This window comes from Leucopleurus acutus, assembly GCF_964270905.1.
Source record: "Leucopleurus acutus genome assembly, chromosome: 19".
NCBI classification, from domain to species: Eukaryota; Metazoa; Chordata; class Mammalia; order Artiodactyla; family Delphinidae; genus Leucopleurus; species Leucopleurus acutus.
Genome location: NC_139161.1, coordinates 21283512 through 21306443, shown reverse-complemented (window position 1 = coordinate 21306443; position 22932 = coordinate 21283512). Strand labels below are relative to the sequence as shown.

General features: G+C 55.6%; 1 protein-coding gene across 2 annotated transcripts; it reads right to left on the bottom strand.

Annotated features, from left to right (window-relative positions):
- Window positions 1-4793: 4793 nt before the first annotated feature.
- Window positions 4794-20991, bottom strand: CACNB1 (calcium voltage-gated channel auxiliary subunit beta 1; the record flags this gene model as incomplete). Of its 2 annotated transcripts, none has more annotated exons than XM_082860677.1 (14): window positions 4794-5255; window positions 7117-7302; window positions 7715-7810; window positions 10252-10403; window positions 10550-10659; window positions 10846-10904; window positions 11346-11426; window positions 12433-12587; window positions 12996-13072; window positions 13299-13435; window positions 14004-14126; window positions 15256-15375; window positions 18384-18470; window positions 20908-20991. In XM_082860677.1, 14 exons carry the CDS (start codon window positions 20989-20991, stop codon window positions 4794-4796), a joined length of 1929 nt encoding a protein of 642 aa, XP_082716803.1. The 2 variants fall into 2 exon arrangements, with proteins under 2 accessions (XP_082716803.1, XP_082716804.1); XM_082860678.1 differs by lacking the exon at window positions 12433-12587 and adding an exon at window positions 11683-11702.
- Between the last annotated feature and the right edge of the window lie 1941 nt (window positions 20992-22932).

Here is a 22932-nt window from a genome sequence, read left to right as displayed (position 1 = left end):
TCATGCTCATCTGTGTACCCCACCCCCACTCCCTGCCCGAGCCAGCGCCTGGCATACAGTGAGGATGTGTTGTTATTGGATTGAAGGGTGGTAAGTTAAGTTACAGCCTGAGAAATGGTCTTTGGAGTATTAAAAAAAGGAGTATGAGCACAAGTTGAAGAGGACTGAGGAAGGCTGGGAAGTTTGTGGAGAGAAGAGGGAACAGCTCACTAAATACAGAAATTTCATCCCACCCATGGTGGTGCCCAGAGTTACAAGGAAGGAGAACTGACTACCAGAGCCCATCTGGGCTGATTCCGTTTCAGCCCTCGTTAAAAAGGAGCTGGGGCTGCATCTGGGTGGAGTAGGATAGGGGCACAGAGGGTGCTAGGGGAAGCAGCAATGTTTAAAGCATTTTTACCATCTGTTTCCTGGAGGGGAGGCGGGAAGGAACCTCTTAGTGCACCCTGACCCCACCATCAATAGCAGAATTGAAAGTGACGTTCTGCTCGCTGGGAGCACATTCAGTAAACAGACAAGAGCTGCCTCTGCTGTGAGGCCCAGAGCCTGGATCCTAGGGGATACTCATTCATTTACTCATTCATTTGACAAACGTGAGTCAGGAATTAGGAACATGCCAAGCAGACAAAACAGACCGTGTCCGGGAGCTTGCCATCTAGTTCGGGAGACAAATACACGCACCAAAACCCAAAAAACAACCCTGAGAGACAGTAGGCTAGAAGGCCTGATTTAGAAGGGAGCTGAGGCACACGTCTCTGAGGATGTGATTACTGGGGCTAAGACAGGATTTTTGTCAAGGGTACTGGGCTGGAAACCACACTCCTTTCCATCCTGCTCCCAGGCCCTGGTGGCCTCACCTCAGCTCACTTTTACAATGGTGGAAACCTTCAGTCTCTCCGACCTCAGCTCACTCTAGTGTAGAACCTACTCAAAAGACAGAAGCAGCTGGTCAGGGAGGGAGATAGGAGGGGTCCCCAGCATCTCCGTTCCTGAGTCCCTGAGGTGGCTGCGGTCATAGCACCAGCCTCTCTGGGCCTAGTCCCAGCCGACTTCACGGTTGTGGAAATCCTCACCAGTTGACAACCACCAACGTGCTTATTGTGTGCCGGTTGAGGGCTTATGGTTACCAGGAGACAAGAGTCTCTCTCTTCAGGGTCTTCCCTGGTGGTCCAGCGGCCAAGACTCTGTGCTCCCAATGCAGGGGGCCCGGGTTCGATCCCTGGGCAGGGAACTAGATCCCACATGCCACCACTGAAGATCCCACATGCCACAGCTAAGACCCAGAGCAGCCAAATAAATAAGTAAATAAATAAATATTTAAAAAAAAGTCTCTCCTCATCTCTCAATATCTCTAAGCCACCTAGAAATGCCTCTGCTGGCAAGTTCTGGGCAAATGTAATTTCAGGCAGAAGGCACGTGGAGAGAAGACAGAAACATACTCAGACACCTGCCTCCTCTTCCCCTGCATCCCTTCCCTTGCAGAAGCTAGGGCATCCTGGGTCAGGGGAATTAGCACGAGACTTGGGGGTCACGGACACCACAGAACTTGAAATCCGATCTCAGTTCCTGTCCTTGCTTGATGGCTGTGTTACTATGGACAGACTGCTTAACCTCGCTGAGCTTTATCTGTAAACTGAAGCTAATGAGCTCTGCCTTTGATTTTAAAGTACCAGGATCCACTGCAGATGGAGTTCCTCTGTGCAGCCCCAGACCAAGCCTGTTTTCTGCTCTTCTCCTCTTGGACGTTCTCCCACATGCACCTTAAACCCACCTTGTCCAAAGCTAAGTATCATTTCTGCCTCTGACCTGTTTTTTCACCTGCTTCCTCTATGTCTGGGAAGACCCTCACCCACAGTCACCCCAGATGCCTCCTTTTTTCTCACTAGCTGCCTCCAATCACTCTCCAAGAGCTCTCAATCGTAACTGCTAGATGTCTCTGGCAGCCACCGCCTCCTTCCCCATTCCACTAAAAACCCTCCTCATTTTTCACCTGGAGCATTGCAGCTGTTCCCAAGCTAGGCCCACCCCCACCTCCGATCTATGCTCCAAACTGCAACCGAGACAATCGGACCATCACTGCTTACAGTCCTTCAGTTTCTGCACACCAGCTTGAGGACAAAGCCCAAACTCCCTGATGTGACTCAAGGCCCCTGTGACTTACTCCCGATGACCCCTCTCTTACCACCACCTTGAGAGCACACTTTGCTAGCAAAGTGCCAAGAACGTGTCATGCGTGTCACCTATTTCCTCTGCCTTGAACCCTTCCCCTCCTTCTCTGCCCAGGTTAATTCCTAACCAGCCTTCTAGACTCCACTCAAGCCTCACCTCCTCCACGAAGCACCCCCTGATCTCCCCAGGTTAAGGCAGGGACCCCTCTTCCAGGTTCCCTCAGGACCCACTGCTTCCCACATCAGAGAGCTCGTTGTGCTGTCCTGAATTGTCTGTAGCTCCCACTTAGACTTGTGCCTGGTACATAGTAGATGCTCGATAAATGTTTGCTCAATGAATAAACACAGGAAAGAAAGATCGATTCCATTGAAAGGCAGTGGGAGGAGCACTATGATGGCAGGCAGACTGGGCTCCAGTCCCAGCAGTGCTGGCTTTGCCATCACCTCCCTGTTGACCATGGGCCAGTCACTCGGCCTGTGGGCCTTCCCAATTCCTCTTTCCTTGGGTTTGCTAACCCCTCATCTGGAGGGTCCTGACGTCTGTTGCCCTCTACACACACACTTTGCACAGGAGCATTCAGGTCCACCACCCCAAAAACAAGAACCATGAGAGTGGAGAAATGGTTTGTGCGTGCTGGGTGAGGCAGGATACAGGCGACAGCAGGAAGGATCAACCATCACAAGTCCACATCCGGCCAGCTGATGGTGGCAGGAACGGGCACTGTCACGTGCTGACTTTCCTCCTGGCTTTTGATCTTTCTCTCAGTCTGGGACTGGGATGGGGGTTCCTGATTCTCTGCCCTTCCCCACAAACAGACCTCTTCCCCTCCCACCAGGCTGGTTAGCAGGGCCTGGGGTGGGTAGTTGTGGAGGCATCAGTGGAGGGAGCCGGAAGCTCAGCCCATCCCTCCCTGGGAAGCTGGGGAGCAGCTGAGGCCACAGGAGCAGAGAAGCAAGCACGGGCCTCTAAGACAGTGCCAGTGGCTCTGGATCTGACCCCCTGAACAAAGCCCGGGGCACCCCACTTCCCGTCTCAGCTTCCAGTTTTCCCTGGCTCTACTTATGGGGAGACGGACCGGACAGGCATGGGGCTTGGGGCTGAGCAGAGCCAAGACTGGCCACGGCTTTATTCCTGCACCCACCCCTTCACTCTCCCTCCCTGCACATCGGCAGCTCCCACACACCTAGGCTGGCAACCATGCGGCGGGAACAAAGAAGCAGGCGCAGGAGGTGGCCGCAAAGGACAGGATGGCGGTTTTATATGTGGCAAAATACTTCTCCTAGGGGAGTACAGACGAACAGACAGACAGATGGGGGCACAGGACACCAGACAGGAAGGGGAAAGGTTGGGCAGTGGTCTCTTCTAACCAGTAAGTGGAAGCTGCACCCCACCCCAGGGTGGGGGTGGGGGGTGGGACAACATTGGCACAGGAGGTGGCGAGACAGGCATGAGGCACCCATCCCTGAGGCGGGCAGCCGGGCAGGGCCCAGTCCTCGTTGGCACAATCGGCTCTCTCTGGCCCAGCTGGGTGCTGGTGGGGGTGGGGGACGGGGCTGCTGGGCTACGGGATGCTAGGCAGGAGGGACGATCCAGGGCAGAGGGGGTACCAAGGCCTCTCCTGGGGGTCGTGGACATGGGTAAAGGACGGGATCACAAGAGGCAGATACAGAGCAGCAGCAGCAGCAGCTAAGCCCCCCGGGGGGATCCGAGGTCCTGAGGCCCCAGGGGTGACAATTACCCTCTCCCCTGGGGCCTCAGGGTGAAAGTGAAGCAGTTTTTTGGTTTCAAAATGAGCTGGACCAGAGTGTTCCATGGGCTCCACACCCAGGTGACAAGGGGATGGGGGGGCTCAGATGGAGAGGGGCCCCCTCTTCTGATGGCTGCAGGCAAGGGATGTTGTAGGCAAAGCTCATTCCTGGGGTAGGCAAAGCCTTGAGGCATGGAGGTGGTGGTGGGGGTAGCAGCATCTCGGGTTGCCCCCTCCTCAGGGTTCTAGGTCCTGGGCGGGCACAGGGCACTACATCTGATGCCTGCCAGCTTCTACCCAGACCACTCCCGAAGACGAGATCCCGGTGGGGTTTCCAATGCTGTAACTTTCACCTCCCAGACAATGCTGCCAGGAAGCTAGGGGGAGGGGTGGGCATGGTGAAGGACCCTGGATCTGGGGCTTGGGGAAGACAGCCCTCATGGGAAAGAGTCTGTGGTCTCCCTCTCCAGGAAAAGCCCCCCTACCCTTCCCAAATACTCCAGGTCGGAAAAAGAAAGGGCCACCCCATTTTAGGACACTCATTTAAAGCCTGGAGTAGAAGGAGTTAAGGAACTGCACCTTTTCTCTGGGCGAGGGGAGAGAGACCCCTGAGGTGGGGAAGGGGATACTGCAGGAAGGTTGTCATCCCCCCATGCACCCACAACATGTAGGTAAAAACCTACCGCTGAGGCTTAAGGGAGTCTCAGGAGCTGGTTGGAATGCTACCACCAAAGAAACCCCAAACATTGAGCAAAGGCATCTGAAAGGAGGGAGACAGCGCCCCCTGGAGGCAAGATACATCCGCAGTGGTGAGCCCCTCTGTCCCGCCCCTCCCCTGGGCTCAGAGCCCTTCCTCCCACTGTGTGGCCCCCGCCTCTCAGCGGATGTAGACGCCCCGCCCCCAACCCTGCAGCTCATTCTTGTTGCGTCCTAGGACTGGACCCCCGCCCTCCGCGCAATAGCGCGCCTTATTCCGGCCGCGGTTCCGGTTGTTGGTCAGCTCCTCTTCATAGTCTTCCTCATCCTCCCAGGATCCCTGTCGGGCTGGTGGGGTGCTGCCCCCTGCAGGGTCTCCAAGCCCTGGCCCCTCGGAGGGGTCAGTCTCCATGTCCACACACGAGTCTCCCAGCTCCGTGTAGGCAGAGTTTCGGTTGCCAGGGGTGTCGGCATCAAACGTGTCTTGGCGGGACAGTGCGCGCAGGGTGCCCGCCCGGCCTGGCGGCTGGCTGCTGGGGTAAAGGCCTGGGGGCTGGCCCAGCTCTCCCGGGTACTCGTGCACGCTGGCGTGCTCCCCGGTGGCCCGTTCCAGTGACTGGTCCCCGGAAGCAAGGTATGGTCCCTGGTTAGCAGGCAGACGGCACACACCATGCAGATCAGGCAGGAGTGAGAGGAACACAAAGCAAGGCAGGTTAGTGAGGGCACCAAGACACCCAGCCTGGCTGAAGGAGAGGAGGGTGCTGACCCTAGGGGATGGGCAGCCGGCAAACGGCTCTGGAGCCCAGCCGGAGAGCCAGAGGACAGAAGTCGAGGCATTTGCTCCTCCACTAGGAGAGGGGGCACCGGACCTTCCTAAGGTGGGTGGAGGCGTGGACTCTCCTGGTAACCATGGTAGAGAGCCCACGAACAATTAGTCATCAATTCCTCAAGGCACACATTAATGCTGTCTTGGGCTAAATCATCATTAACAGCTCATTAGTATTGCCACTCGTTAGTGGTTGATTGGGTTAGTCATTGCCCCCGTTTCCCAAATATACTAAGGGGGGGATTTCAGCCAGCTCCTTCAGCCCAACCAGACCCTAATCACAGGCCTCCGGAACCCCACACTTCCCCCCACCCCATTGCCTAGTCAGATGACAGAGTCTCCAAGGTTGATAGGATTCCTCCCCTGCCCCCAACAAAGACTCAAAGCTGCAGGCTGGGGAAGGCTGACGGGTCTTTATCCCCCACTGGCAACAATGAGATGGCCCAATGTCCTCAACACCAGATGCTACATGAAGATGGCCGTAGAGGCTGCTGGGTAGCGTGCAAAGAGACCTGGGTTCTAGCCCCATTCCCTGCTACTTCAAGCTGTGTGACCCTGAGCAAGTGACTCCCGTCTCAATGGCCCAGTGTCTCTGTGGTGGTGTGATGGGGATTAGACTAGAGCAGCAATTTCCAAACTATTCCCTGGAGATCTGGGGTGGGTGGACAGGGCACAGAGTGCTTCAGGGGTCCCCGTGGAAGTGAAATGGAGGCCAAGCCACTAGCTCCCTCTGAGCAGAGCAAGGATGCCTTGTCTACATACTGAGCTTCCACATAAGATTCAGTGAACAAGTGGGCTCTGGTCCTGAAAACAAATTTGAAAAGCAATGGTCTAGACTTCATGGGTTTCTTCTGGTTCTAATTGGAACCGAATGCTTAATGGTTTGACCTCAGAGACAGGCCTTGGCTCCCATGGCAGGAGATCAAGAATGATTAGCAATGGTCTAGAATGACTTCATGGGTTTCTTCTGGTTCTAATCTGGAACCCAATACTTAATGGTTTGACCTCAGAGATAGGCCTTGGCTCCCATGGGGGGAGATCAAGGCAGGGTGGAGAACCCACAGGAGGGTCTTTCCTGGAATCTGTTTAACCGGGAGAAGGACGGAAGGTTCAACTCATGGAAGACGCTTCACTTTGGGTCCCTACTGAGAAGTCTCCCGAGATTAGGGCTCTGGAGGAGGGGGCAGTTTCTCTGGTTTGAACGGCCCTGCTCTGTGGGATTCCCTGCGTCTCAGGGCCCTTGGTCTGCTGCGTCTAAAATGCTGTGACCTCTGTTGGGTCTAAAATGGGTGTAGAGTCCAGCAAACATATATTGATTTTCCTGTTTCTTCCTAGTCACTTATCCTACAAGGCCCCCAAGGCAAAAGCCCCCAGGGCCGCAGATATGGTCCTTTGAGACCAGGCCCAGGGAGGCCCCACCAGCCAGCCCCAGTCCCATCAAAAACCACAGACACCAGAAGCTGCCACTCACCACATTTTTTACAAAATAAAACTCTTCCCTTCCTTGCCCACGTTCACTGTGCTCAGTTCCTCAGTTCCGAGCCCTGGGCGGGAGGGGACATGGGCGGGGCACCTACACGGTGTGCTCCTGCTGCTGGGGCACCGCCCTGGCCCTCTGCGAGGCCTCCAGCCCTCCCCAGAAGCTGAGATTTCTCCTGAGTGAGGTGAGCACCTGTACCTGGAGGTTGGAGACAGGGGCAGGGCTGGCAGCAAGGGCTGCAGTAGCCATGGTGCGGTTCAGCAGCGGATTGGGCGGAGTGCTGCTGGGCGGGTGTGTGGCCTTCCAGTAGGCTTCCAAGTACTCGGCCAAATGCTCGCAGGCATCCTCCAGTTGATTCTCATCCAGGATGATGTCAAACATTTCCTGTGGAGGCGGGGTTAAGGGCAGGGCTGGGATGAGCTGGGCATGACCAAGGGGTGAGGGTGTGGCCTGGGGCAGTGGGTGGAGTCAAGGGGTTGAAGGACAAAGTTAAAAAGAAACCTCTGGATGTCCAGGAAGAGGAGGGCTCTTAGACATATAAATCGACAGAACTACAAGAGGTCTTGGTACCCCGATACTCCAACTCCCTCATTCTAAATATAAGGCAACCAAGGCATGGAGAGGGGCTTAACTCCCCACAGAGAAGTGGTGCTTCTGGGACTTGAACATCCAGCACTCTTTTCCCTGCATCTCTGGACCCCGCCCAGGCATTCCCTGTCACTCTCTCATGCAGGCCAGAGGACACGTGGAGAACCCAAACGTTGCCCCTTCCCTTCCCCTGGGTCTGAGCACTCACGGGAGGACACTGCGCGAGCTTCTCCGAGGCTGCTATTTGCACATTGAGGTGTTTGGACTGAGACTTCCCTCGAGACTTGATGAGCCTCTGAAGAACCTGGTTTGTGGGGGGAGAAGAGGAGCTAGAGGGACCCTGCAATGCACCAAGCCGGAGAGGCAGGTCCTGGCTGGAGCCAGTGTGGAGAGACAGTATCGGGGCCAGGGGATGTTCCATGACTCTCAGCCCTGGCCGCCTCTTCAGAAATGACCTCACCAGTCCTGTGTCCATCCTACACAGTGCTCAGGCTTTCTCCTGGGTCTCATGCCAGCCTGTCCTGGGAAGTTCCAGCAGTGGCTGTAATGAAGGTCAGTGATTCTCCTTCCCAACCCCTGTAACCTTTATAGGCTTCATTCTCTGGGCCAACGTCCCCTCCACGTTAGCAGCAGTAGCCATCCTTTATAGGGACATGTGCTATGTACTGGCACCATTCTGTGCTTTTTACACAATCAATTCATTTAGTCCTGACAATAATGCCATTATGCAGCCACTATTATTATTCTCATCTCAATGATAACAGTAATAATGATGATAATAGCTAAACATAAAGCTACAACCTTAACTAAGTGATCAAAGTTAACAGCACCAATGATACAACAAACTGACATCCTGTGCTTCCTGATGCAACGCACTCAGAAGGACACATCGCTTTGGTGATGTTCCTACCTGAAACGTAAAACCTAAATCTAGTCATGGGGAAACATCAGACAAACCCACACCGAGGAACAATCTACAAAATAAGTGATCTGTACTCTTAAAAAATGTCAGTGTAGGGGGCTTCCCTGGTGGCGCAGTGGCTGAGAGTCCGCCTGCCGATGCAGGGGACACGGGTTCGTGCCCCGGTCCGGGAGGATCCCACATGCCGTGGAGCGGCTGGGCCCGTGAGCCATGGCCGCTGAGCCTGCGCGTCCGGAGCCTGTGCTCCGCAACGGGAGAGGCCGCAACAGTGAGAGGCCCGTGTACCGCAAAAAAAAAAATTAAAAAAAAAGAAAAAAAGAAACTGGGTGCTAGCATGAGATGTTAACAGTTACCACCTCTGGTTGCCTTCATCAGTCAGACAGAACTCTGGGCTCTTTACATCATTACCTCCAACCCTCTCAATAATAACATATGAGAATGATTATAATTCCCATTTTGTAGGTAAAGAAATTGAGGTGCAGGGGCTTCCCTGGTGGTGCAGTGGTTGAGAGTCCGCCTGCCGATGCAGGGGACATGGGTTCGTGCCCCAGTCCGGGAAGATCCCACATGCCGCGAAGCGGCTGGGCCCGTGAGCCATGGCCGCTGAACCTGCACGTCCGGAGCCTGCGCTCCGCAATGGGAGAGGCCACAGCGGTGAGAGGCCCGCGTACCGCAAAAAAAAAAAAAGAAATTGAGGTGCAAAGGCTAAATAATCCCCCCAAGATCACAAGCTCAATAAAATACAACCCAAAAAACCAAAACCAAGATTTAATTAATTAAATAAAAATAAGCCAATCAGAGCTAGGACTTGAACCCCATGCTGTCTTCTCATTTCAAATCCTTCACCTAAGCTCACCTTCCATGTTTCTCAAACCCCTACTAATGTCTAGGAGGGAAGACTAACGGAGCCACTATATGACCAGGAAGTAAATCAGCCTTCCTACCAATTTCATCTCTATCGAGGCCTACATGAAGGCGGTGCAGCAAAAAGGGCTGAAATCGAAAGACAGGAAAGGTCTTTTCCCAACTGCCAAGTAGCTGCGTGACACTGGGACAGAAAGCACAGAATTCTTTCTGTTTTCTGGACTCAGGAGAAGTCAACAAAGTAGAGACAGGGGACTGGCCTGCATGACCCTAATAATATTTAAAATAGTTAATACATGAAAAGGGGGACTTCCCTGGTGGCGCGGTGATTAAGAGTCTGCCTGCCAATGCAAGGGATATGGGTTCTATCCCTGGTCTGGTAAGCTCCCACATGCCGCGGAGCAACTAAGCCCGTACACCACAACTACCGAGCCTGTGCTCTAGAGCCCACGAGCCACAACTACTGAGCCTGCGCTGTAGAGCCTGCGAGCCACAACTACTGAGCCTGCGCTCTAGAGCCCGCGAGCCACAACTACTGAGCCCACATGCCACAACTACTGAAGCCCGTGCGCCTAGAGCCCGTGCTCTGCAACAAGAGAAGCCACTGCGATGAGAAGCCCGTGCAACGCAACGAAGAGTAGCCCCCATCACCACAACTAGAGAAAGCCCACGCGCAGCAACGAAGACCCAACGCAGCCAAAAATAAATAAATAAATAAATGCTTTAAAAAACAAAACAAAAAACATGACCAGGTATATTATACCAGACCCTTTGCTAAGTGCTAAGTATTCGCATTAGGTTGAATCTTCACAATATCCAGACAATGGAGTTCGACAGAGCAGGGAATCTGGGCTCGAGGAGATTAAGCCACACGATCAGTAAGCAGTACCTGGGGTTTAAACACAGGCAGCCCAACCAGAGCACTCCTGTCTCCAATAGGGTCAGACTCCTGCACCCACCTTGGGAGAGGTGATCTTGATGTAAACAATGATGGGGGCCAGTGAGGTCTTGGAGAGCTGGGCTGGGTGGTTGATGGTGTCGGCATCCAGGGCAACCAACTGAAGGGTCCGGGCCAGCTCGAAGATTCGCTCGATCTCGCTCTGAACCTCAGCTGGGGAATGCAGTCATGGGGCAGGCGGAAATGTAAGGGGGCCTCCCAGGAGGCCGTGGGCAAACAGAGCATTTCCGGAGATGCCCCCTCCCCCCCACATCTGGCCCCAGAGCAGGGGTGCGGGTGGGCTTAAGGGGTGGGCTCACCCAGGCTGGAGCGTGTGTTTGAACGCTCGATGATGATGTGTTTGCTGGGGTTGTTGAGGACTGAGCGCTTAGCCAGGGAGATGTCCGCTGTCACACGAGTGATGGAGATCCTGGGGGATGGGACAAGAGGAGCCAGGGGTCAGGGTGGCCTAGAATGCCCTGCCTACTCCCCAGGCTCCAGGACAGCCTCTTATCCCTCAGTCCAAGAGTTCCAGGATTGTCCTTCAAGCCATCCTGCCCATCCCCAGCAGCAGAGAACCACGGTGGGAGCGGAGAGCCAGCTCCCAGGGACTTACCTGCCATCAAACCGATGCTTCAAGAAGTCAAATAAAGCTTTCTGCATCATGTCTGTAACCTGAGGTTGGGGGGTGGGGTGGGGGGAGGAGAAGTCAGGTGTTTAAAGCCCCTCAGGGAAGGTGGACCGCTAGGTATTTGCCCCCTGACATTCCATTTTCTTCTTAAATCCCTGAGATGAGGAAGTCCCTGTTGTGGGGAGGGGGCAGTCCTTTTGAGTCTGAGGGGCCTCCACTGGGGTCTCTGATTGCAAAGATTCTTTTAGGTGGGATCTCTGGGAGGACTTCTCTGGGGCTCTTTTGAGAGGACTAGACCCTTCTGGGGTCTCCCTGGGGGTTGGGCCCCCCATGGAGGGGGGTGTCTCTGAAGGTATGTAGCCCTCTGGGGAAGAAACCCAGGGAGGGCCCTGCTGGGGGATCTCTCTGGGGTCTGAAGACCTGTCTATGGAGTCTTTCCGGAGGTCTGGGCCCCTCTGGGTCCACTCGCCTCTAGGGGCTCCTACCTCATAGCCCTTGAGCGACGGTCCCACCAGGATGATGGGCCTCATGGAAGGTACCACGTCATAGGGGGGCACATGCTCTGTCTGGGGGGGGAAGCAGGGAGGGGAAACCCCAGAGTGGAGATGGCATTAGCCCCTCTTCCCCCACCTCCAGGCTCCCCCATGCATCCTTTCCTCCCCCTGGTCCCAAAGTCCAGATGTGGGGATCGGGGCGGGGGTGGGGAGGTATGGCGAGGAAGGGTTGGGGAAAAGGGGGGCAGATATGGGAATGGGTGTTAGAAGGTCCCCCTAGCTCATCCCAGGGGGTGGGGAGGGGGACACAGAAAGCTGTGATACTCACCAACTTCTGCTTCTGTTTGGCTGGGTCCAGAGATTGCCAAGAGGAGGGCGGGGGAGGAGAAAGGGGAAGGTACCCAGGCAGGGGCAGAGGGCAAGGGAGGAGCCAGGACAAGAGAGGGAGGGAGAGCGGGCAGACGAGGAGAGATAACAAGGCATGCGTGTTAGTGACAGACAGAGCCAGAGAGAGGGGACGGGACCCCGTGCCAAGGGGGAGCCAGAGGTGGCCCTGGATCAGGGCTGGGCGCAGGACTGACAGCCAGTCCAGTGAACTTGGGAATATTCAGACATCCTGTACCCCCTTTCTGGGTCCTGCTCTGCAGCCAGGAGATCCCCGTGTGCCCACCCTAGCCCCGTGGAGTCCGAAAAGGGCCAAGAAGGTCACCATTCCACTTTCCCCTTCACATGTGGCAGTGGGGGCAAACACGGCCTAACCCACTGGCAGTGAGGGGGAAAAGTCAGGTCTCATGACCCAGACCCTGCTTTCAGTTGAGGGGCGGTGGCAGCCTTCCAAGAGAAAGGGTGCTTCCACTGCAAGAACCATCCCTTCCGGGGAAGTGGGCCAGGGTGGAGTTGTGTGTGGAGACAGACGTGCCCATTCTCGGTGTCATTCTACCCTTCCCTCCTCCTTCGCAGGAAGGCCTGATTCCCACAGAATCAGGCTGAGACCACATCGGAATCCATTCCAGCCCCCCTCCCCCGCGAAAGCACTGGGCTCTGACCTCCCCTATCACAAGAACCCAGCAAGAATTACCTTCTTGAAGAAGGGGATGCGCTTGCCGTGGGGTGGCGGGGTGGTAACACTGCTAACGCTAGTCTTGGCAGAGCCACTATGCTCACCGAGCTCTGCCTCCTCATCCTCTAACTCCAGGGGGTCTAGTTCAAAGGCTAAGTTAGTCATTTCATTACCTGGACCGCAGAGTCAGGATGAGGGAGGAAGGAGGCGAGGTGGGGAGAAGTGAGATGGACATGAAGACACAAGTACAAAACGCAGGGATGGGATGGGGAAAAAAGAAAGAAGAAGAGGTGAATGGAACAGGGCTGGGAGAAATGAATGGGGGGTAGGGGGCAGGGCAGTCAGGCAGAGAGATGGAGCTACCAAAGAAATGGGAGAGTAGAGACATGACAGAATGGGCGCTGAGGGACAGGCCCAGCTTGTGGGGTGTCCTGCTCTTCATGGAGGGGGTACCACCGGAGGTGTCTGGAGGACTCAGGATTGGGGTACCCCCAACTGCAGGGAAAGGAGGGGACAGGCAGTGGGGAGACCACCCCGCCCAGGAGCTCCACCCGACCCCGTGGGGTGGCGGCAGCTCTTACCACTGGCAGGGGGCGTGGGGCGGCGGGTGCCAGTCACCACGTCTCCCAGACTGGAGCTGGAGTTGTCACCTGATTTGCTGTGTGGGCAGAGAGGCAAATGGAGCCGTGAGCAAAGGAGGTGGGCGTGAGGGTGGGGGATCTGTTCTCTCACAGGCTGCCCCCCGCGCCCCGCCCTCATTTGCCAGCCCCACTGGTGATGCCACAGACAGTTTTGTGTCCTCAGGGCAACGCGTCAACCCTCAGGGCCTACTCCTGGCTGGCTGGCTGGCCTCTCCCGGAGGTGCCCTGGCCCCAGCCAAACACCTGGAGCTGAGGCGGTTCTGGCGCAGCTTCTGTTCCTGCAGCAGGCGCAGGCTGTCCAGTTTGACAGGGCTGGGGATGAAGCCAACCTCACAGCCCTCCTTCACCAGTCGCCCAATCCACCAGTCATTATTGTATTTCTGCAAACGACAACGGCAGGTGGGGTGGGGGAGACCAAGAGGGAGATTAGAGGCACAAGCCAGCAGCCAGCTCCAGGGGACACCACCCCCAGCCTTGCCTACCCCGCCCAGGGGGCGGCACCCTCAAACAGCCCTGGCACCAGCCTCTGATTACAGCCCCCAATTCTCAGGACTCTCCGGAACCAGCATCCTCTTGTGCCATGGACCACCCACACCCCCAAGCACATCCCTGTTCTGAGAGTCCTTCCTCCCCCATGTGCCAGCTCTACCCTGGAAAGGCAGGGAGAGAAGTAAATGCTGACACCTCCATGTGCCTGGCACCCTGCCACCCCACTGACAGGCCTCATCACAAACCCTCCCAACAGCCTTGTGACCTAGGCATTACCATCCCATTTTACCAATGAAAAATGCAAAGCTCAGAGAGGTGGAAAGATTTGCCTCAGGTCACACAGCAGATTTAGCCCAGCTCTGCTTGGCTCAGAAGTCTTTTTCCACTAGAGGTCTGACAGCCCCTCTCCTGGCACCCACTACCCTGCCCTCCCTCCAGATGCCAACACATCCTCCCCACCTCTTTGATGTGCAGGAAGTCCTTGGGCTCGAAGGTGATGGCCACTCCCTGAACAGGCACCTCATCCCCTAGAGATGGGTTATAGCCGACATTTGTTCTCACAGCAAATGCCACTGGCTTGGTCTAGAGGAAGATGACAACCAGAGGGTTAAATCACAATGGGATGTACAACTTCCTGACTGTGGTGGTGATTATGGAGAGGTCTGTTTTGTAAATTATTTATTAAAACATATACTGTACACCCTACTATACATAAGATAGATAAACAACAAGGACCTACTGTATAGCACAGGGAACTATATTCAAAATCTTGTAATAACCTATAATGAAAAAGAATCTGAAAAAGAATATACACATATATGTACAACTGAATCACTTTGCTGTACACCTGAAACTACACAACATTGTAAATAAACTAGACTTCAAAAAAAATTTTTTTTAATAAAAACATATACTGAATGGCTTATGCAGTTTTTTACTGCATATATTAAATTTCACAATAAAAAAAAAAAAGCAAACCATAGAACTCAGTCCTCTCAGGGTGGAGGGGGGCATCAGGGAATGCTAAGTATAGGTGGTGGGAGAGCCTAGAATAACACCAAGAAGGAATAATAATAATAGTAACAATAACAATAAGAACAAATAATAGTAATAATAATGATAGCAGCTACTGTGTAGTGTAACGGGTACTGTGTTATATGTTTCACACCCATTATCTCATTTATTTATTACAAAAACCCTATGAAGTTAAGTACTATTACCATATTCATTTTATGGGTTTTTTTCTTTTCTTTTTCTTTTTTTTTGCTGCGCCACGTGGCTTGTAGGATCATAGTTCCCCGACGACCAGGGATTGAACCCGGGGCCACGGCAGTGAAAGTGCTGAGTCCTGACCACTGGACTGCCGGGGAACTCCCACCATATTCATTTTAATGAATGAGAAGACTAAAGTTCAGAAAGGTTAACTGACTTGCCTAATATCACACAGCTAATAAGAGCCCAGAAAATTTGACTCTAGAAATGAGTGGAAATGTTTAGCTCCTATTATGTGTAGAAATTAGGCACTTATTGTACTTCATAAGGAGGCAGGTATTACAGCTTACACTTTACAGGTGAAAGGCAGAGGCACATCAGAGGGGTACATGAGCTAGGAAGTGGCTAGGCCAAGACTTGACCCTGGGTCTGTCCAGGCAGTCTCTGAGGCCTGGGGTAAGGGAAATAATGCCAGCACAGCCCTTCCCATCTTTCTCACCTTGGCTTTCTCGAGCTGGGCTAATGCCTGGCGCTCTGCCTCCTTCCTTAAGGCTTCTCGGTCCTCCTCCAGAGACACATCGGAGTCTGACGGACGGCTGGTATAGGACTCTGCTGATCCCTGAAAACAGACAGGGCCAGCTCAGGGCCAACGCTGCCTCCCCAGCTCCTGGGCCTCGGAAGGCACCCGTCGTGGTTGCCTCAAGCCCCAGCCAGCCCAGCATGATACCACAAGGGCTAGGAGGAGGTGGTATTAGATGGGAAGAGCCGGAGAATGAGGTCTGCAGGCCCCTGGAAAGAGTGTGGCCCTAGGAAGGGTGACAGCAGCAAACAGGGGATTACGGCAGGTCCAAGGACAGCTGCTTGGGGCCCAGGGAGGGGTAGGAACCTGATAGGGGCACAGCGCAGGGGTGGAGTGCCAAGGGACAGTCTCCACTCCCTGCTCCTCCTTCCCTCCCCTGCCCCCAGCACCGGCTGAGACAGACTCAGCACAGGCCCAGTGAGTCCTTCCAGGGGCTGTAGCCACCAGCTTAGGCCTGAGCTCTCGGCACTGGCAGCAATGGGCAGCCTGCTCCATGGGCTAGGACCACACAAAAATTTGCCATTTTCTGTTCAAGGGTGAGGAAAGATAGAATCCTACCTCCTCTTCCAGAAGCTGGGGAGCCCCAGCCCTCAGGCTCTCATAAGATACAAAAAAGAACCCAGGATTCCTGGGGCGGTGCAAGAAGAGGCAAGTTAAGAGAAGGACATGAGCAGGCCTTTCCTCGGCACTGGGCTGCCGGCTGCCAGGGTTAAGGCAGCCTCAGGAGTCTGGGTGTGCCAGGAAGCAGGCCTTGATCACACCGACCATCCCAGAGCACAAGGAACTCCCTCAGTGATGCAGGCACAAGTGTAAGACACGCATAGCCTGTCCAGACCCAGGGCGTGAATGAACGTGCTAATTCACGGATGTGCTTGGATGTGCAACTTCAAGGGTATGTTCTATGGTATGTCCTGGTGTGTACGACTGAATGCATACAGGTACACGTGTGTGCATACGGGGCGGAACGGGTGGACGCCCTCAGTGTCTGTGTCCCTGAGGGCATGTGAGGGCAAGAGCCAGGAGGTGTGGATTTGTGTGACCGTGCAGCGGCGGTGTTGCTACAAAGGGCAGGAGGGGACCTGAAGAAAGAACAAGACTGCAGAGGTGAGGGGGTTCTTTCCTGAAGACAGAAAAGGGTCACCTGGCCAGGAATGCCCATTAGCTTCGTATGGAGGGAACCTGGGAAAGACAGAAGACCAATTCCCACCTCCCCAGAGCGCCCTGGTGCATCAGTGAGCGCAGCTGCCCATCAAATCATGAAAATGGGAGAGTGGAGAGGGGAAAGGTGGGGGGTGGGTGGGGTACTAAAAGAAGCTGGAAAAGAGATGCAAAGGAAAGAGAGTGAAAACCAGTTAATCTACCACTCTCCACCCCTCCTGACGGGAGCACTCAGAGTCAGAAAGACAGATGCCAGGAGAGCCAGGGGAACAGACCCAGAGATGGAGTGGCAGAGAGACACTTACTGACCCCAACGTATACGCAAACACACATACACACACACACACCCCCAAGAATGGCGGGAGACAAGGAAACAGTGAGGCAAGGAGACAGGCTGGAGTGAAGGCCTCCCACCAGCTTTCCGGAGGGGCTGCTCCCACCTCCCCCCACCTTCACTCCATCCCCAGCTCACCACTACGAGGGTCCGGTTGGACGCCTCCATCCCGGCGCCCTCAGTGCCTGCCCCTGCTGGCCTAAGGGGTGGCCCAAACTGCCCGTTCCCCCAAGGGGCTCAGGTTACAAGCAGAGTTGCTACATGTGCAAACTGCTAGGGTATATTTAGCTCAGAGATGTGGCAAGGACTGCCCCCCCCACTCCCTGCCACCTACAGGGGGTCAGAGCTGGGGAGCTAAAAGGAGGAAGGATTGGAGACTGGGGTCTGATCCCCTGGGTCAGCAAACACTGAAGGAATGAGGCCCTTTTCTGTCAAGAGGGGCTCCACTGAGCACAGTGTCATTCTTCCTAGCCTCGGCCCTGGCCCAGTCCTGCAACACAGGGGATGAGGGAAAGATCAAAGAAAGGACTTCGTGTTTGTATGGAGATGCTGGGATGAAGAGCCCCTTTCCTGACCCTCTCAAGTCAGGCCCGGGCTCATATGTGCCAAGTGTCGTGGAGACAGAAGAAGTGAAAAGAAGGGCCTCTCTCCAATCTGTAGTGGATCTGCCTGGCATCACCCTCTCTCTCCTGGCCCGGGGCGGGGGGGGCGGCGCGGCTGACTTCCCTACTGTCCTCTGCCCTCATATGCTGCCCATTTTTTCTTCAACGTACTCCTTTCCTTGTCTGATCCTAAGCCCCTCTTGCCTTTTTTGGGTACCAGGCTTTGTTGAGATGCTCTGTAGTCATAGCAACTGCATGGCTCTCTCACTGCTTCTCCCTGAGCCTGAGATGGCCTGGGGTTGACAGTTAGAACAGAGATGAGAACAGCATCTTCCTGATGGGAGAACAGAAAACCCCAGAAAGCCATTCAGCTACACTACCCCCCTTCATTCAGGGATGCTGGGCTAAAGTCCTCTCTAATATCAACTTCCTCCTGCCTCTCCTCCACCTCCCTCAACACACTTTCTCTCTCTGCGTATTAGAGAACAGTCACATCTGGATGTGAGGAGGGTGTTTCCCTAACCCATACCTAATCAGGGCTCCAGGGACCCAAATGTCCTGGCTCCTCATTTCTTAGGACCTGCCTCTACCCCATGCTGTCACAGATTCTGGGGGAGGACATGGAAGGAGACAGCCGGCAGGGGGAGTGGGTGACAGCCTGAAGCCAGCTCGAAGGAGGCAGGCCAGGCTGTCCCTGAATGAGATGACGCAGGCAGGCAGGCAGCAGGGGCTGGTGTCTGCTGCTGGGAGAGGGATTGGGTGGGGGCTGAGGGAGTGGGTACAGCTGACAGTATATGCAGAGGAGGTCATGGGGTGTAAGGGTATGGGGTGGTTGTGGGCAGGTGACAAATGACACGGGGGAGGGTGCCTGGAGAAAGCCTCAGACCCAGCTCACCAATCCTGGTCTCCACCAACCAGCCACCTCCCTCCTTTCAGCCCAGCCTACCCATTACCTGGCGGACAAAGCTGTTGGATGTTGTATCCGAGGATGTGCTCCCATCCGACCTTTTGAACCGCCCTTTCCTCTTGCTGTATTTGCCCTGGAGAAGCCAGGAAGGGACAAGAGTAGAATCAAAAAGACCCTTTCCCAACCCTCATGCCATCAGGCCCAGAACCACAGCAAAGCCTTGGAAATATCATTCCCTGATCTCAACAGCCCGCCCCTCTAGCTTTTTCCTGAGATGGTACAGCCCAAGCGGGAGGGAGAACCCAGACCACAGCCATGGGGTGGGGGACAGTGAAAGAGAGCCCTAGGAAGCACACACAGAAACCCCCAAACCAAGACAGAGAGGTTGGGAAGGGGGAGGCACTGAGAAGCTGGAGACTCATTAGGCAGCAAAGCTAATTGAGACGCTGGGCAGGCGGCAGAGGCCTCAGGGGGAAGGGAGAGGCTGCCTGCAGTGCTGGGGGCACGGAGAGAGCCCCTGGGAAAGTTCCCCTCCCTCTCTACCTCAGCTGGAGCAGAAGGGGGCTGAGTGTGCCTGTGGCCCCCAGAGAGAAGAGGATTCGCCAACCCAGGCCCAGCTTGGCTTTCCCCATGCCCAACTCCTGCCTTGTTTCTCGCAGAGTGGGGAGGGGAGTTGCAGCTCTCAGCTCTTGGAGACCTAAAACTAGATTCCCAGGGAAGGGTAGGGGGCGTGGAACTGTATTTGGAAAGTAAACATCTAACCCCAACCCTGACCCATGGGGGCAGATTTAGCACCCTGCCTCCAACCTGGTAGGACTTCTTCTCAGCCCGTCCTCACAGTCACAGTGATCATACTTCTCCCCAAGGGGGCAAGAGGGATCAAGCCCCCTAACCCTCAGCTGCCAATGCCCACGTCCTGTCCCCATGATATCCACCAGGCTGCAGCAATCTAAATGTCCCTTGGCCCCGCCCCAAGATGAGTCTAGGTCACAGCCCCCCGCAGGGCCTTGGAGAAGAGTTGCTCAGTCCCACAGGCTGGGCTCCTGGCTTCGGTGGCGTGGACACTGCCCGGCCTCTCACGCAGCCACCCATCCAGGTATTTCCAGGCCTCCTGTAAAGGGGGCTACTTCTTTGCTCTCCCCAACTCAAATATACACATTGGCCCCCAGCCTGTCTAGAGTGGGGTGGGGGGGAATCATTGATGGTTCAGGCCCTCCAAGCCCCTGCCCCCAGCCTCCATCCTAGAGTTTCTTTGCCAAAGAAGCTAGGTAAGCCATGACCAGGCTAGAGGCTCTGGTTCCTTGGGCCTGAGTACAAGGAGGAGGGTGGATAGATGGGAGAGAAGGGCACCTGGGAACCCTTTGAGAATCCTCCCTCCCATCACCTTCTCTCCAGCAAGACATATCTCCAACCTCGAGGACTGAGGATCCCTATGAACTTAAGAGGATTCCCCCAGTGAGCCCCAGACTCTTTCAGACCACGACCACTATCCCAGGCAAGGAAAAGGGAGTGGCACCCAGAGGGACAAGGGACAGCTGAAAGGAAGGCCCCAGTCAGCTGCCTCCCAGGCTCCAAGGGGCCTGGGGTGGAGAAGGGAGGTATTTTTAGGTCTGACCTGACCCCCACACCCCACGTGCCCACATTATCATGGTGGTTACAGTTGCTCCAGGCTGACCACAGCAAGAAAAGAGTTAATGCTATCCTAGCCTTGGGGTGTTGCCAGGTTGGATAAGGACACGTCCCAGAGAAATCCCCTGGCACGACCACCCCAGACCTTGCTGGTCACTCCATGGGCACCCTCCCTACCCAAGAATACCCCTTTCTGGGGGTAACCTGGGGGCACAGGAGAAGTGTGAGTGAGGGGGGCGGCAGACCACCCCCATCCCCGCGCCCCCCCAGGTAACACAGTTTCTTCCCCTCCAGTACAGTGAGTTGGCATCCATTCAACTTTCCAAACTTTGGAGGCATTTTCTGGGGCTGGGGGGATGGGGTGGAGGAGGGACAACGTGGGTGTTTGTTGGGGGAGGGGAGGTGGTCCAATATAGGGGTGGAGCTGAAGTGGCTGGGACGGGGGCCTGGCCCGGAGCTGGCCCCTTCCCCGCCCTCGAAGGCCAGTGTCCGCAGCTCTGAAGGCCTGCTGGCACTGCCCGCTGACCACCGCCTCGGCCACCCCCGCCCCACCCACCCCCGCCCGGCGCCCCTGAGCGTGCTCTGCGTCCCCCCTTTGCCTGAGCTCTCTCTCTAGCTTCCTTCAACCCCCGGGTCCCCCCGCCAGCACCCACACTCTCAACCCACTGGAGCCGGTACCCGAGCAGCAGAGACCCTGACGCGTGGGAGAGGAGGAGGCGAGGGTGACAGGCGGCCCGACCGCCTCCTCCCCGCTCTGCCAAACCGCAGCACAACTCCCGGCCAAGCGCCCATCAATCATTCACCGGCAGAGCTGGGGGGCGCACAGCCCTCTCCCCTGGACGCCGGGCATGTAACCCCTTTTTCCCCGGCCCCCCTCGATCCGACCCCACAGGGTCCACGGGACAGGCCCCCTTCCCTCGATCCCGGCCACCACGCCTCACCTGTGGGCTGGGGTCGAAGACCTCCATAGGGATCTCCTGGGAGGATGGGTAAGGGCCCCGGGACATGCTGGTCTTCTGGACCATGGAGAGGAGCCTCCCCTCCGGCCGCCGGTCCGGCCCAGCCGGGCGCCCTCAACGCATGAGAGAGGCCGTCGGAACCGAGAGCAGCGCAGCCAGCACCCGGTCGAGCCACCTGGCCCAGCCTTCGGTTGCCCTCTTCCTGCCTTCCCTCCCTCCTCCCGCTCTCTCCTCTGCTGCCGCCGCCTCCTCGGCCCCTGAAGGCTCAACATCTCCCCCCGCCCCCTCCGCTCCCACCCGCCCCTCCCTCCCTCTCTCCCTCCCTCCCTTCTCCGGCCCCGGCCCCGCCCCTCGCAGCCCCTCCGCTGGCTCCGCAGACAATGGGAGGACGGCGGAAGGGACGCATGTCTCCCCCGGCGGGCGCTAGCCTCCGACTGGCCTAGGGTGAGGGTGGCCCATTATGGGGGAGATTAGAAACCCGCCAAGGGGCTGAGAGCGGGGTGGGTTGGGGGTTGCCGTATACCAGTGGATGCCAGGCGCGTATGGAACTGAAGCGCGGATTAGCATGGCTGGCACCGCCCCCCTCTTCCGTCCCAAACCGCTCTTCCTAGCTGGTCTCCCCATTCCACTCCAGCTTGGGCCACCGGAACTTCACGGCCCTGGTGATCCTGGGACCCGGCTTTAACTCTTTTCGCCCCACTGTGGTCCCAGGCCGACTTGAACCAAACGGAAAGTCCCCTCCCTCGCCAGTATGGTGGTGCTGGCCGGCTGGGGGCTGAAGCTTTGGTGGGGAGGGTGTCCAAAAGGAGTCTCAGCAGAGACAGCAACAAGAAATCCTAGGGACTCAGGAGTCCTATTGCCCTAGTGCTAATATCCCCCAAGCCCTTCCAAAAGGCCAGGGTGGGCCTGGGTGAGGTCTGTGTTCCTCGAAAGAAAGAAAAAAGGAAGAAATGTGGAGTTGAGACAGGAGAGATTGGCAAAAATCAGATCTGTGACCTCCTTTTTTTTTTTCTTTTCCCTGTATTTTGGCCGCGCTGTTCGGCATGCAGGACGGTTCCCTGACCAGGGATCAAACCCGGGCCTCCGCAGTGAAAGCTCTGAATCCTAACCACTAGGCCACCAGGAAACTCCCAGATCTAATGACTTTTGACCTAGAATTGCTCCCGCTTCATCCTTGAATTGGGGACAGATACCCAAGGCCTGAACCCCACCCACCATGATCTATGGAGAGAAAAAGAGTAGGGGATTCTGGCAAGAGACCTTAGTGCCAACTTGGTTCAGGCTCTTTGTGGTGGTGGCCCTGGACGGATCAGCCCACCTCTCCTGTAAAATGGGTTTGCCGGTACTGTGGTGTCTTTGTCACCTGGGATTACTGGGAAGAAGAGGGAAATGAAATTAAATGATGGATTGCTGGGGTGTTTGGAGCTGCTGTAAGGTGCTGTGCAGGGGTCAATCATGACAGGAAAAACTTACCTCCTTGTTTGACCCCTTCCAGGGCTCCGCAAAGAGGAGAGGTGAGAAGTAGAATGGAGAAGATTTGTGCAGGTTCAAAGACCCTAAAGTAAGCCAACCTGGGAATTCCCTGGCAGTCCAGTGGTTAGGACTCCGCCCTTTCACTGCCTAGGGCCTGGGTTCAGTCCCTGGTCTGGGGAACTAAAATCCCGTTAAGCCAGTGCGGCCAAAAGTAAAAAAAAAAATAAGGCAACCTGTTATGTTCTGCTGGAGGGGAGACTGTGGAACACACTGACTCCTTTTTACCCTGGGTTTTGCAACAAGTGATGGCCAGCCCCAAGAGCCAATACTGAGCAGGGCTCCCATCTTCCCCTTGGGCACAGGAGAGCCTGGCATGACAGAGAAGGCATGGGTTTTGTAGTCAGAAAGACCTAGATTTTCAATTTTTGCTACCTCAGCTGTAAAATGGCGATGACACTACTTGTGTTGTGAGGACGTGGCATAAATTTTGCATCCCTTCCTCTTTTTAATTTTATTTTGGGGGGTGGGGGCGCA